The sequence below is a fragment of the Tachyglossus aculeatus genome, chromosome 5 (genome assembly GCF_015852505.1).
Source record: "Tachyglossus aculeatus isolate mTacAcu1 chromosome 5, mTacAcu1.pri, whole genome shotgun sequence".
In the NCBI taxonomy this organism is placed as follows: domain Eukaryota; kingdom Metazoa; phylum Chordata; class Mammalia; order Monotremata; family Tachyglossidae; genus Tachyglossus; species Tachyglossus aculeatus.
The window spans coordinates 68,077,588-68,093,846 of NC_052070.1; the positions used below are offsets into that span (position 1 = coordinate 68,077,588).

General features: G+C 41.6%; 1 protein-coding gene across 3 annotated transcripts in view; it reads right to left on the reverse strand.

Annotated features, from left to right (window-relative positions):
- Positions 1-369: 369 nt before the first annotated feature.
- Positions 370-16,259, reverse strand: part of VPS13C (vacuolar protein sorting 13 homolog C) — a 192,363-nt gene continuing 176,473 nt past the window's right edge. For 2 of the 3 annotated variants that reach the window (XM_038746191.1, XM_038746188.1), the window contains 4 exons: positions 11,169-11,292; positions 8,651-8,734; positions 4,042-4,139; positions 370-479 (listed from right to left, as the gene is read on the reverse strand). In XM_038746191.1, the coding sequence (XP_038602119.1) occupies positions 464-479; positions 4,042-4,139; positions 8,651-8,734; positions 11,169-11,292 (322 nt within the window). In that variant the 3' untranslated portion in view covers positions 370-463. Of the gene's footprint in view, positions 480-2,092; positions 4,140-8,650; positions 8,735-11,168; positions 11,293-16,259 lie in introns of those variants that run through there. The other variant, XM_038746189.1, reaches the window with a different exon arrangement.

Below are 16,259 nucleotides of genomic sequence, written 5' to 3' on the forward strand. Positions count from 1 at the left end.
TTAAACTAGCCTTAGCCATATTTTGTTCCCCCCACAAAGTCCTACTTTGATTAGAAAACAGGGGCAATAACTGCTGCATCTAATGTGTATTCTTTGTATTTGGGAAATGGGATACCCGACAATATTTCCACAGATCTAAATGGACTATGGGTATGAGTGGACACACTCATTTTCTGACCATTCTCTGTCCTCACCTGTTTGGTAACAACTTGTATATATTTAGCAACTTATTAGCATGTAAATAAAACAAGGAATTGTTTTTCCTCCAATTGAAACGGTCTAAAATTATTAATCCATCCAAAAGTGATGGTGATAGCATTTAATTAGAGCGAATCCACCTGACATTAAATAAGCATTGTACTTCTCCAAGATCCGCATCATAATTCAACATTAATTGGCTGGGCCACTAATATAAAGTAGCACTGGCAGTATATTCTCATTCCCCAGTCTGAGTCAGGGGTAATCAGTCTTTACAGTACCTGGAAAACAAAGTGCCTTCATTAGTTTCCATTCACTCTCTGAACTGTAACAAGAAGATATGCAAGATTTCATTTTGATCATCTGGAACCACATTTTTAAGAGGCCTTTACTGGATTTCCTGTAAACTTTACATATCAAAGTTGTTCCTTCTAGTTAGTTAGCCACACCTCCACCCCCATAGACACAGACACACACACACACACACACACACATAAATTATTGTCACTGAACATCAGGAAGCAAACAGAAATGGAAAAAGCAGTCTATGGTAAATAGACTAGGATGTTTGAGCTAGCTGGCTACGGAGCTGACATTGCAGCTCTGGGTGTGAAACAAAAACCTGTGCAATTTTGGGCAGGGGAAGCAGCATGGCCTATTGGAAAGAGCAAGGTGGGAGTCAGAGGACGTGAATTCTAATCCTGGCTCTGGAACATGTCTGCTGTGTGACACTGGGCAAGTCACTTTACTTCTCTGTGCCTCAGTTACCTCAGCTGTAAATTGGGGATTAAGACTGTGAGCCCTAGTTGGGACAGGGACTGTGTCATTCATTCATTAATTCAATCGCATTTATTGAGCACTTACTGTGTGCAAAGCACTGTACTAGGGGCTTGGGAAGTACAAGCTGGCAAGTGTCCAACCTGTGTCCAACCTGATTACTTCGTATCTACCCCGTGCTTAGAACAGTACTTAGCATACAGTAAGCACTAAATAAATACCACAATTATTATTACTTCGCTAGTCTCCCTGCCTCCAGCCTCTTTTCAGTCTGTACTACACATCATTCCCTAGGAAGACAGGATCACAAACAAATGGACCCTGAAACATAATCCAACAGTACTGAAGAAATGCTTGTCATTTCACACCTTTAATAGGCCTGACCCAAACAGCTGCTGAAAGGTGAGCTTAAGTAGGGAAACTAAAAATTAGCATCACAGAAGAAACATTTCTTAAGGAAAACCTCAGATACTGTGGACAGCTGAGCCCCAGCAGCAGAAGACCCTATCAGTTGGCAGACACTAATTAGAAAGTGGCTGAATCCCAGGGCAGAGGCTTTGTAGATATCAATTACTTTGAACTCCTTGTCAAAACAACCTTATCTCCTTGCTTGAGAGTAAAACAAACATTGTTTTCTCTCCCTTAGTCAAAATACGGCTACGTTGGTGTTCATGGTCTCTCAAATTTTATGTGGGTGAACTGAGACCTTTCTAAGATATAGAAAGCATTTTCTCCCACTGTTGGGTAGGGACTGTCTCCACATGTTGCCAACTTGTACTTCCCAAGCGCTTAGTACAGTGCTCTGCACACAGTAAGCGCTCAATAAATACGATTGATTGATTGAGTTTAGGAAATTTGGGGGAGGGGGTATAAGAGTTTTCGTTATGGGCAGGGAATGTGTCAGTTTACTGTTGCATTGTACTCCCCCAAGCACTTAGTACAGTGTTCCAAACACAGTAAGCACTCAATAAATATGAGTGAATTAAAAGACATGCTATGTAGTGACATCAGCTTGATCACTATAATTATTTGACAAAGAAAACCCTGTAAAATGAAAGGTGGCTAAAGCCCTTGAATCAAAGTCTAATATACACAAAAAAATAATTTGGAAAGTTACTTAGGAGCCAAAAAAGATTTTATTACCAAATGCATTAACACCATTAAGCATATGCACCTATTTTCTTTCATTGGCTCATATACAGACTCTGAAAATCAAATAATACAAAAAGCCTGAGCATACAAAAAGGCATGTCATAGCATTATTATTGCACTCTTTCGGTGAAATAACTATCTCCATTACAAGGCTTTTAAAAGGTCAAAGGAGGAAATAGTGGTAAGTTTATGGATATGTATCACTTTTGCAGTGTAAACATTATGCATATACAATTTCAACAACCACTAGTGAACCAGAATATTATTTTCCTCCCCCAACACCCTAGACATCTCTAGCAGACAAAAAAATCTAGACAGGTAGCCCAAAAACAAGATCGTTTATGACTGATAAAGAGTAGTTTCATGGTGGTTTCATGACTCTTTAGATGATATGTATTAAGTACTAGGGGAGGAAACGGTATTTTTAAAAAAAAGCTATGAGTTGAGTGATACTTTTCTCATGTGAGAAAAGGGCTGTGCCGATGCTGTGGACTGTAGTTTTATAAAAGACATTCTAATGTAAGACAAAAAAAAATCCTTCTCTGGCTGCAAACTAGTTATTGGTCACACTCTGTGCCCATACTGCACACTAACTGTAGAATGGGGAACCCAACAAAATTGGCCTATAAACTCATAAATTGACTATAATATGGTGATAAAGAAATTATCAGGAAGTGAAGATTAAAATTGAACAAAGTAAATCTGGGATTATGAACTGAACATCTTGCTTCCTGGATATGTCCACATCTCCCTTTCTAGGAAAAACACTGAGGTTTTTATACAGCTGAAGTCTAACACTATTTCATACCTAAAAGGATCGACTGCAATTAAATGAAACGTGGGCTTGGGTGGGGCTACTTTATAAGGAAACATTTCTCAAAACTACCCCCTTGGCAATCATTCACAGGGAAATGCTTTTCCATTTCCACATAGTATAACTAAGGGCTTCAATGTTTCCTATTACTGGCAATTCAAATACTTTCTGGTCCTATATAAAGGTACACTAATCATCAAGAGCATTTTCATTACATTTAAACTTTTTAGGTAATTATTCTCTTTGAAAATTTTTAGGCAGTTAACATACTATATAAATTAACTCCAAAACCAATTAAAGTGCAATACATCCTTGAGCTCAAGATCTCCAATTGTATCAAATGATTTGTTCTACACACTTGAATGTAAACAACATTTCCAAAACTGTAAATCCTTCACATGTGCTCTTAAATTAACATAATCATTTAACTGGCCTATTCAAAATATAGCAGTGCAAGTTTAGGTCAAAACAAACAGAAGTAAAAGGGAAGGAACACAGAGAAAAATTTCCCTTCTATAAATGTTTTTGACTTGTATGACATCAAAAATCACTTCAGTCTAAGAAACCCTATTTGTGATATAATGTCAAAGTTTTACTAATATATTCATCACTCAACTAGAAACCATTAAAGAAACCTGGAAAAGTAATTCGAAGAAAATTTTTAAATAGAGCCAATAAAATTCTTGGGTGTATTTAATGTCTTTACACTCTCCTTCTGAATTTCCTGCTCCACTCCCCAGTAAGCACTGCAGTTATCAATAGTAGGTCTGGTTTCCATTAAATCTTAGTATTAGTATTAACACATACTAATGTGTTAGAATGGCAGTGATTTTTCAAGTGATTCATTCTGATGCATTTCAAGTGACCCTGAACTTCGAGTTACACAGCACAAGAGTGAACTGAGTAGTTCCCAAGAATGACAGAAATTTTACTACTAGCCTAGTCACAACCCTTCCCAAGTGAAAGATTATCTGTGCAAAATTTTTTATGACGACAGAGAACATCCATTTCTCTGCAAGGTAATTTGCGTCTAATTAATTTCCAAGAAGATGATCATACAAGAGGAAGCCATGAAACCAAAACCAATATCCAATAATTACATTGACATTTGTTGTCTGAGACACTTTAGGGAAGCCTGCTTCACCAATTTTTGTTGCTGCCTTGTTGACTGGGCATCATCGATGGCACAACAAGCCCTCTGTAAAACAGAGAAATACAAGTTATACACAGTTGTAAGAATTGATCCCTAAATAATCAAGTATTTTCCATCCTGTTTTGTCTATACAATACAAAATACCTTGGGATTTTAATAGCCAGTATTTAGTCAAGATTTTTAATCCTTCCTTCCTCATAGATATCTATTCTCTAAATGGATCACAAAGTATCATGAATGTGACACTTAAGGTCTTCCCTGATTAATTTCTCATCTTCTCCCCATTGCCAGTTCAGCCTTTGTTTACACTCACATCCTCTGAGGATTTATTTATCTTTAAACTCTATTATTTCCATCTACTGATTACTTATTTTAGCTCCACAAGGTCAGGGTTCATCTTACTAATTCTATTCCATTCTCCAAAGTCCTTAGCACAGTGCTCTGCACATGGAAGACTCTTGCTACATACTATTACTTAAAATCACTTTTAAAATATTTCAATTTATAAGCTAAGCAGGAATTTTACTGAAATATAATTGGAATCTAATTATATTTATTTGGATCCAATAGACAAGGAGGAAATCCAGCCTAGAAATATGAGTTTTAGATTGTGAGCCCCAATAGAGTCAAGGACTGTGTCTAATTCCCACCTATGTATTCTCACCCAGTGCTTAGTACAGTGTTCTGAATACAATAGTGCTTAATAAATACTATTATGATTACAAGCACAGCCCATTTGTCTGCATTTTTTCTTCCAGTTAACAATCGAGTGAGATTTTCAATAGATACAAACATTTCCTAAATCACAACTTCAGAAATATGCTCCCTAAGTGTGTGTAAGCTATTCCAGTCAAAGGTATAAACCTAACTGCCTACGTTTTAGAATATTGTTTGCTTCAGCCTTATTCTATGTCCAGCAGGTAAAATCTAATAAGAAGAACACTTCATTGCAATGACATTACAACTGTAATAGGGGAAAAAATACACATTCCCAGTGTAACAGGGCTTAATTAGACACAGAAGATAATTGCTATATCAGAATAAAGGGCTGGCTTAACAGATAGGTTCCCATCTATCTTTTTATTCTTACTTGTAGTTTACGTCATTTAGGGAGTCTACATCTGATTTGGAAAATACTCTAAGGAGGGGCAAGAACATTTGTCCTATACAATATATGTTTTTCCTGACTAATGCACCATTCTCACAAAGTTTTAGAAATCTATAGTAATTACACTGCCACTGGCAATTGCCAAATTTGGTAAATAAGCTTAGCTGCTGCATCTGGATATAAGGGGCTTGAACGTGAGTGGACATCTCTATCTCAAATCAATCAATCGTATTTATTGAGCGCTTACTGTGTGCAGAGCACTGTACTAAGCGCTTGGGAAGAACAAGATGGCAACATATAGAGACAGTCCCTATCCAACAGTGGGCTCACAGTCTAGAAGGGGGAGACAGAGAACAAAAACAAACATATTAACAAAATAAAATAATTAGAATAGATATGTACAAGTAAAATAAATATGTACAAAAATCTGAGGTATCCCTTCTCCAGTTCCCCAAGTTACTGGGAAACACTATAACAATGAATAGATCATTGAAGTCTACCTAAAACCTGATGCTGGACTTAGGCTCCGCACACCTGCTAACTAAAGAAGTCAGAGGACCTGGGTTCTAATCCCAACTCCACCACTTGTCTGCTGTGTGATCCTGGGCAAGTCACTTAAATTTTCTGTGCCTCAGTTTCCTCATCTGAAAATGAGGATTAAGTTCCACTCCCTCCTAGTTAAACTGTGAACCCCCATGTGGGACAGGGACTGTATCTAACCTGATCAGCTTATTTTTACTCCAGTGCTTAGAAAAGTGCTTCACACATATTAAGCAGCTTCTTCAGTCATGCTTACTGTGTGCAGAGCACTGTACTAAGCGCTTGGGAGTGTACATTACAACAGAGTTGGTAGACACATTCCTCTCCCACCATGAGTTTACAGTCTAGAGAGCAGGGAACATGTTTACACACTTTACTACATTATACTCTCCTGAACATTTAGAACAGTGCTCTGAACACAGTAAATGTTTAATAAATACAAATGATTGATAGAAGACTTTTGAATGACAAATTTCCTATTATGTCCCATGTGGTAGACAAACTCAGCAGAAATCTAGAAAATATTTTGCTAATCAATCAATCAATCGTATTTATTGAGCGCTTACTTTGTGCAGAGCACTGTACTAAGAGCTTGGGAAGTACAAGTCGGAAACATATAGAGACAGTCCCTACCCAACAGTGGGCTCACAGTCTAAAGGGGGAGACAGAGAACAAAATCAAACATACTAACAAAATAAAATAAATAGAATAGATATGTACAAGTAAAATAAATAGAGTAATAAATATGTACAAACATATATACATATATACAGGTGCTGTGGTGAAAGGAAGCAGGTAAGAAGGGGGGATGGAGAGGGGGATGGGGGGAGAGGAAGGAAGGGGCTCAATCTGGGAAGGCCTCCTGGAGGAGGTGAGCTCTCAGTAGGGCCTTGAAGGGAGGAAGAGAGCTAGCTTGGCGGATGTGGGGAGGGAGGGCATTCCAGGCCCGGGGGATGACGTGGGCCGGGGGTCGAGGGCGGGACAGGCGAGAACAAGGTACGGTGAGGAGATCAGCGGCAGAGGAGCGGAGGGTGTGGGCTGGGCTGGAGAAGGAGAGAAGGGAGGTGAGGTAGGAAGGGGCGAGGTGATGGACAGCCTTGAAGCCCAGGGTGAGGAGTTTCTGCCTGATGCGCAGATTGATTGGTAGCCACTGGAGATTTTTGCTAATGTAGGCGCTGAGGACCTTGTCAGCTACCAAGGTTCTCTAGGTGCTAAATTCCTTGTTGGCAGGGAGCATGTCTACCAAATCTGTTATATTATCCACTCCTAAGTGCTTAGTACAGTGCTCTGAACACAGTAAGCACTCAGTAAAGCACTCAGAAACAATGTGACCTACTGGAGAAAGCACAAGTCTGTGAGTTGGAATGACTTGGGTTCTAATCCCAGCCCCGCTTGCTCTGTGACTTTAAGCAAGTCACTTAACTTCTCTGTTCCTCGGTTTCCTCAACTGTAAACTGCGGATACCTGTTCTCCCTCCTGCTTAATCTGTGAGCCCATGGATAGTGTCCACCTAATTCAATTTTACCTACTCCAGCACTTAGAATGGTGTTTAACACATAGCAAGTGCTTAACAAACACCACTGGAAAAAGAAGAAGTAGCTATGACTGATTACCAAGGTTACAAACCGCCTGCTGGGTGGATGCTGTGACACAGACTGGCATTGTGCTGCCCTAACTGGGTTATGTTCAGTTACCATATTTGAATTTGTATTTGAAACTTCACATGCACTTGAAACAATCACTCCATCAACTATATTTATTGAGTGTCTTCTATGTGCAGAGCGCTGTACCAAGCACCTGAGAGAGTACAACAGAGAAGCAGCGTGGCTCAGTGGAAAGAGCACGGGCTTTGGAGTCAGGGGTCAGGGGTTCGAATCCCTGCTCCGTCACATGTCTGCTGTGTGACCTTGGGCAAGTCATTTATTACTCTATTTATTTTACTTGTACATATCTATTCTATTTATTTTATTTTGTTAGTATGTTTGGCTTTGTTCTCTGTCTCCCCCTTTTAGACTATGAGCCCACTGTTGGGTAGGGACTGTCTCTATATGTTGCCAATTTGTACTTCCCAAGCGCTTAGTACAGTGCTCTGCACACAGTAAGCGCTCAATAAATACGATTGATGATGATGATGATGATTTAACTTCCCTGAGCCTCAGTTATCTCATCTGGAAAATAGGGATTAAGACTGTGAGCCCCACGTGGGACAATTTGATCACCTTGTATCCTCCCCCAGCACTTAGAACAGTGCTCTGCACATAGTAAGCCCTTAACATATGCCATCATTATTATTATTATTATTACAACAGAGTAAGTAGACACAGTTCCTGCCCTCAAGTCGTTTACAATCTAGCAGGGTGATAGAGTTTAAAATAAATCAGACTAGCCAAAGCAGCAGAGTATAATATTATGTACATAAGGGCCCTAGGTGGGGAGTAGTAACACAGACTCAAGAGCATAGGTGAGGCAGTAGAGGGGAAAGGTAGGATGGGGAAATGAGATAAAGCTGTCTTATTCTGCGTTGGACAGTGGCAAGAGGAGGCCTGGAGGCACAGTGTGACAACCTCCCAAATGCTTAGTACAGTGCTCTGCACACCGTAAATACCCTGACGACTTGACTGGTAGCCCTCAACATCTTAGTCACTGAACGGCTGATGACGGCAGCCCACCACTAGACAAGGAGAAGACCACTGACTTCAAACAATTCAGCTCGGTCCCAAAGACTCAAGCATTTGAATGGGAAATAGCAAACATGCTTTCAAATATTTTGCCTCCACAGAATTAATTGCAGTAATTCTACGTGGAGGGTTTATTATTACTATATGAGATAAACTAGAGTGTGATCCTCCATTTTAATACGCCTTCTCAACCTTTGGCTTAAAACAGATATTCTTTAAAAATTGTTTACCTTTGCAGTATTTTCATCCCGGAGACAAATTTTCTTTAGACTGCCTTGACTGCCACCATCCTTTTTGGGGAACAGCCCCTGATCCTGCACGAAAGAAAAAAATGACAGAACGGAAATGAGTCTGGCAAAGAAAAGAGAATCTAAACCTTTAATCAGCTGCTTAAATGTCAACTGTATTACTGCATTTTATATCCTGCAGACTATCCAAACATGTGAGCCCAGACCAGGTAAGAAATAAATCATTTTTTCTAAGGTTAGTGTTTCAGCATGCAAGTTAAAATTTATGAAATCAGGAGTGTATTCCTCTATCTGGATAAAATAATGGATCATCACAACTGACAAATCTAAAATCCCAATTTCATTTCACTGTCTGATGGCTAAATCATTGAATATAGGATACAAAGAAGTCTAACCATCAAGGGGAGAGGAAAATGGTAACTGAAGGGTAAAAGAACCCCATTCTTGAAAACCAGTGCTTCAGGAAACATATCACCCCTTAAATTCTGACACTATACTATTTAAATATTAATGAACAAAACATTGTATTTCTCATATTTTCTTTAAATTGCAACCTGGGCCCTCAGCTGATGAGCTTTCCAACGTATCCTAAAAATGTAGGCAACTTACGATTTTCATTTTAACCAGGAGGTGAGAACATTAACCAGCTGCCCTGACAGACAACCTTGGGAGGAGTCCCCAAATCCCCATTATCCCCAGACTCTTAGCTCTACGTCACAGCTTCCTCCCAAGGCTAGTGGGTCTGGCTATCAGAGAAGGGAAGATGTCTGATTTTCAGTTCAGTTAGTGTACTGACTTGTCCCCATTTCTCTCTGAAAGGAAATGAGATTAAAACTACTTAACCCCTAGAGGTTCAGATTGGGAAAATGACCATAAAGCACTTTTTTTTATGGCATTTATTAAGCGCTTACTATGTGCAAAGCACCGTTCTACGCGCTTGACTTTGAGATAAAGCTATTTCTCAACAATAATCTCATCCTCTAGATGGAAGCTCACTGTGGGCAGGGAATGTCTGTTGTACTGTTAGACTGTACTCTCTCTAGGGCTTAGTACAGTGCTCTGCACACAGTAAGCGTTCAATACATGACCGACTACAATGCAACGGTGAGTCTAAGGAGCAATGCTGCTTCTATAAACTCTTGCAGACCAGTTAGTATTGTAGGGGACCATGGTGACCTAAAATAATTAATACTTCATCACAGGGCTTTGGTCCACTAGGGTGAAGGGAGTAGATCGATGCCTGAGCAGAGAGTTTAGACACACAGAGGCTACGCTATTTATGGGCTCACTCTAAGAGGAGAGGACTCATATTCTATCAAAGATGGCCCAGTGGAGCATCCCTGGGGTTTACACTGAGCCTCTTGCGGAGCCCAAAGATGCCAAATACCAAATGAACTTGCACGGTCTTCGCACATGGCCAAAGGTTGAGTTCAATACTGCGGTAGCTCCTGTGGGATGGTGGATGGTACGAAGGAGAGAGGGGTTGTCCAGAAGGAGTATCTTATCGCCGCAGCACTTACGTACAGATCTATAATTTATTTGTATTAATGTCTGACTCCCTCGCTAGACTGTCAACTCCTGTGGGCAGGGGATGTGTCTACCAACTCTGTTATACCGTACTCTCCCAAGCGTGTAGTACAGTGCTCCGCACACACTAAGTGCTCAAAAAGTGTAACTGACTGATTGAGCCTTCAGCTTCCCCTCACTCTTTCCTATTCCCTGGGTAGGACAGGAACCTCTCCCCCTCGTCCCCCTCTCCATCCCCCCATCTTACCTCCTTCCCTTCCCCACAACACCTGTATATATGTATATATGTTTGTACATATTTTTTACTCTATTTATTTATTTTATTTGTACATATCTATTCTATTTATTTTATTTTGTTAGTATGTTTGGTTTTGTTCTCTGTCTCCCCCTTTTAGACTGTGAGCCCACTGTTGGGTAGGGACTGTCTCTATATGTTGCCAATTTGTACTTCCCAAGCGCTTAGTACAGTGCTCTGCACATAGTAAGCGCTCAATAAGTACGACTGATGATGATGATGATGATGATGAACCTGCTTTAAAATAACCAGCTCAATCCTACAACAGATTTGTCAGTTCTTAGGCCGGGCTCAAATATGTGGGTAGAAAACCAATGCCCATGAGCTGTCATCGGCTTGCCTTAGTGAATGGAGAAAAAAAAATGATCATGTTCTCATTGAAACAGGAGTGGAAAAAGCACCCCTGAATATTTCAGATGCTGTGAAATTTTAAGTTTAACTTTTCATATTCAAAGCAAGGGAGGATGATAATAATAATATGCTATCACACTAAAACATCCTGATGCCTGGGCACAATTTTCCTGTAAAATACAGGTTTACCACTATCACAAGTCGTCAAAAACAATTTCACAATCGAAAACAAAATGGGTACACTGCTCACATTTATTCTATGCAATTTTAGTTAGAGGTATGGTTTTTCCCTCACTCCATCCCCACCCACAGTTTCTGCTCTGTTACCTTAATGGTGATTTTTAGGATATTGCTTTCAACAGCAGGAGGACGAATAAAATCTTCAAATAGACACTGCCAATCTACAGACATATGTCCTAAGACTTCCACTTCTTTCACAAACATTACTCTCCTAGACATGGGAAAGAAAGAGAGTACATTGCTCATTTTCCCTCACACCCAGCTCTGTAATGAAAAGTAATAACAATAATTAGTAATAATTACGGTTTTGTTAAGCGCTTACTATGTGCCAGGCACTGTATTAAGCACTGGACCATTACCCAGCACGCTACATATTGTGATATTTGATGCTAAAGCAAAGCAGATTTCATAACCTTAGATATGGAAGAAAAAATTCAGTGGCCTTTAGTCTGGGGGTTGCCAAAGTGAAAGCAACAATGTCATCGTGTGGTTTAGTGGAAAGACCATGGGCTTGGGAGTCAGAGGTTGTGGGTTCTAATCCAGACTCCCTCACTTGTCTGCTGGGTGATCTTGGGCAATCCACTTAACTTCTCTGTGCCTCAGTTACCTCATCTGTAAAATGGGAATTAAAACTGTGAGTCCCATGTGGGACAACCTGATTACCTTATATCTACCTCAGCACTTAGAACAGTGCTTGGCACATAATAAGCACTTAGCAAACCCCATAATTATTAATTATTATTATCGGAGAACACTAGCTTTTAAAACATATCACTTCCCTTCCAGTATTGTTCATTTCATCATTCAACAAATACCATCATCATTATTATTGTTATTATTTCACCATCCAGGAAAATTAGTAGCAATCCATTTTTGTAACCCCCGGAGAAATTCAGGGTTTCTTAAGTTTTGCTAGCTTGTTGCTACTACAAAGATAATTTTCCCGTCTCTTTGGCTATTTCTCTCCTGTAAAGCCACAAAGGAAACATGGCCCAAAAAATTTTATTGGAAAAAATATTAATGGCTTTCTCTTGTCATTCACATAATGGTAATAATAATAACAGTAATATTTGTTGAGTGCTTCCTATGTGCCAAGCATTGCTGTTAGCGCTGGGGTGGATACAAGGTAAGCAGGGCTCACAGTCTTCATTCCCGTTTTACAGAGGAGGGAACTGAGGCACGGAAAAGTGAAGTGACTTGCCTAAGACAAGTGGCAGAGCCGGGATTAGAACCCACGTCTTTTGACTCCCTCGCCCGTGCTCTTGCCACTAGGCCATGCTGCAAACAGAGTGACTTCCAGGAAAGAGCAATCGTGTAGGAGATGTCATAGCCCCTGAAATGTCAGTAAAAACTCATTTCTAGACTGTGAGCCCGCTGTTTTTTTTTTATTTTTTTTATTTTAATCGTATTTATTGAGCGCTTACTATGTGCAGAGCACTGTACTAAGCGCTTGGGAAGTACAAATTGGCATCACATAGAGACAGTCCCTACCCAACAGTGGGCTCACAGTCTAAAAGGGGGAGACAGAGAACTGAACCAAACATACCAACAAAATAAAATAAGTAGGATAGAAATGTACAAGTAAAATAAATAAATAAATAAATAAATAGAGTAATAAATATGTACAACCATATATACATATATACAGGTGCTGTGGGGAAGGGAAGGAGGTAAGACGGGGGGATGGAGAGGGGGACGAGGGGGAGAGGAAAGAAGGGGCTCAGTCTGGGAAGGCCTCCTGGAGGAGGTGAGCTCTCAGCAGGGCCTTGAAGGGAGGAAGAGAGCTAGCTTGGCGGATGGGCAGAGGGAGGGCATTCCAGGCCCGGGGGAGGACGTGGGCCGGGGGTCGATGGCGGGACAGGCGAGAGCGAGGTACGGTGAGGAGATTAGTGGTGGAGGAGCAGAGGGTGCGGGCTGGGCAGTAGCAGGAGAGAAGGGAGGTGAGGTAGGAGGGGGCGAGGTGATGGACAGCCTTGAAGCCCAGGGTGAGGAGTTTCTGCCTGATGCGCAGATTGATCGGTAGCCATTGGAGGTTTTTGAGGAGGGGAGTAATATGTCCAGAGCGTTTCTGGACAAAGATAATCCGGGCAGCAGCATGAAGTATGGATTGAAGTGGAGAGAGACACGAGGATGGGAGATCAGAGAGAAGGCTAGTGCAGTAGTCCAGACGGGATAGGATGAGAGCTTGAATGAGCAGGGTAGCAGTTTGGATGGAGAGGAAAGGGCGGATCTTGGCAATGTTGCGGAGCTGAGACCGGCAGGTTTTGGTGACGGCTTGGATGTGAGGGGTGAATGAGAGAGCAGAGTCGAGGATGACACCAAGGTTGCGGGCTTGTGAGACGGGCAGGATGGTAGTGCCGTCAACAGAGATGGGAAAGTCAGGGAGAGGACAAGGTTTGGGAGGGAAGACAAGGAGCTCAGTCTTCGACATGTTGAGCTTTAGGTGGCGGGCGGACATCCAGATGGAGATGTCCTGAAGGCAGGAGGAGATGCGAGCCTGGAGGGAGGGGGAGAGAGCAGGGGCAGAGATGTAGATCTGGATGTCATCAGCGTAGATGTGGGTAGGGACTGTCTCTACGTGCTGCTGACTTGTACTTCACAAGCGCGTAGTACAGTGCTCTGCACACAGTAAGCGCTCAATAAATACGATTGATTGATTGATTGACTGATTTCCAGGACATGGCTGGATATTGCATATCTGAACACCACAGTACCAATTTCAATAAGGCTGTGTACGTCACGGGGGTGAGTATAAAATTTTATTTTCACTCCAGCCCATACCCTTTGCTTCTTTACACCAACCTACACCCTGCAGCTTGAATATGCCTGTCTCACAACCCAACCCCTTACCCACATCCTCCCTAGGGCCTGGGATTCCCACCCCCTTCCTGTCCTATACAGACCACAAAACTCTCCCACCTTCCAAATCCTCCTAAAATCACATCTCCTCAAAGAAGCCTTCCCTGACTAATGCCTAGTTTCCCCTACTCACCCTCCCTTCTGTGTTGCCTATGCACTTGGATCTATATCCCTTAAGCACTTGATATTCACTCCACCCCCTGCTCTACACCACATTTATTCATATCCTTATACTCTCCAATTTCTCCTAACTGTAATGTATTTTAATGTCTGTCTTTCCCTCTAGATTGTAAGCTCCTAGAAGGCAAGGATAGTGTCTAACAACTTATTATCTGGTACTCTCCCAAGTGCTCAGTATAATAATGATGGTAATAATAATAATAATAATGATGGTATTTCTTAAGTACTTACTATGTGCAAATAATAATAATAATAATTGGCATTTGTTAAGCGCTTACTATGTGCAAAGCACTGTTCTAAGCGCTGGGGAGGATACGGGCTGATCAGGTTGTCCCACGTGGGGCTCACAGTCTTAATCCCCATTTTCCAGGTAACTGAGGCCCAGAGAAGTTAAGTGACTTGCCCAAGATCACACAGCAGACAGGTGGTGGAGTCGGGATTCGAACCCATGACCTCTGACTCCAAAGCCCGGGCTCTTTCCACTGAGCCACGCTGCTTCTGAGGCACAGAGGAGTTAAGTGACTTGCCCAAAGTCACAGAGCTGACAATTTAGTATTTGTTAAGTGCTTACTATGTGCAGATGCTGTACTAACTGCTGGAGTGGATACAAGCAATCCCTTGTTTGATTCATTTAAAAAATTAATAAGTATGTACTTGAAGCACATTTACTTTGGCAATAGAATAATTCAGGTAACATACATAATTATATCATGTTTTTATATTTCCTGCCTCAGTAAATCAAACTCAAAAAGGGCTTAGACTGTCATGTCACATAGGTTTTCCCCAATATAAATGGCAAATGCTGTTATCATTATTATAACTGTAATTATATTTGTTAAGCATTTACTATGTGTCCAGTACTCTTCTAAAGCACTGCAGAAGATACCTGTTAATCAAGTTGGACACAGTTCCTGTCCCACATGGGGCTCACAGTTAAGTAGGAGGGAGAACAGGTCCTGAATTCCCATCTTACAGTTGACGAAACTGAGGCACTGAGAAGTCAAATGCTTTATTCCCCCCACTGCTTTTAAACATGCTCATGTCTCCTCTACCCTTGAAACAACTTCCCTTGGCCCTCACCTCCCTCCAGTTATCGCCCCATCTCCTTCCTAGCATTCCTCTCCACACTCCTTGAGCGAGTTGTCTACAGCCACTGTCTCAAATTCCTCTTCTCCAATTCTCTCCTTGACTCCCTCCAATCTGGCTTCCATTCCCCTCATTCCACAGAAACCACCCTCTCAAAGGTCACCAATGATCTCCTCCTTGCCAAACCCAACAGCCTCTACTCCATCCTAACTGACCTCGCAGCTGCCTTTGATACTGTCGACCACCAGCTTATGGTGGAAACATTATCCAACCTCATTTTCACCAACACTGTCCTCTCCTGGTTCTCCTTTTATCTCTCTGGCTGCTCATTCTCAGTCTCTTTCACGGGTGGTTCCTCTGCCTCACCCCCTCTAACTGTGGGGGTCCCTCACGGTTCAGTTCTGGGCCCTCATCTATACTCCTACATCCACTGCCTTGGATGTGCCACATTCGCTCCTGTGGCTTCAATTACCATCTCTGTGTAGATGATTCCCAAACCTACAACTCCAGACCTGATCTCTCCCCTTTTCTGCAATCTCACATTTCCTCCTGCCTTCAAAACATCTCTGCTTGGATGTCCCACTGACACTTCAAGCTTAACATGTCCAAACCTGAACTCCTCATCTTCCCACCCAAACCCTGTCCTCCCCATGACTTTTCTATCACTGTAGGCAGTACCACCATCCTTGCTGTCTCACAAGCCTGTAACCTTGGCAATATCCTCGACTCATCTGTCTCACTCAACCCACATATTCAATCTGTCACTGAATCCTGTTGGTTCAATCTTCACATCACTAAAATATTCCCTTCCCTCTCCATCCAAACTGCTACCATGTTAACCCAAGCACGTATCCCATCCCACCTTGATTACTCTGTCAGCCTCCTTGCTGACCTCCCTGCCTCCTGTCTCTCCCCACTCCAGTCCATAGTTCACACTGCTGGCCGGATCATTTTGCTACAAGAACGTTCAGTCCGTGTTTCCCCATTCCTCAAGAACTTCCAGTAATTGTCCATCCACCTCCACATCAAATAGACACTCCTTAGCATCAGCTT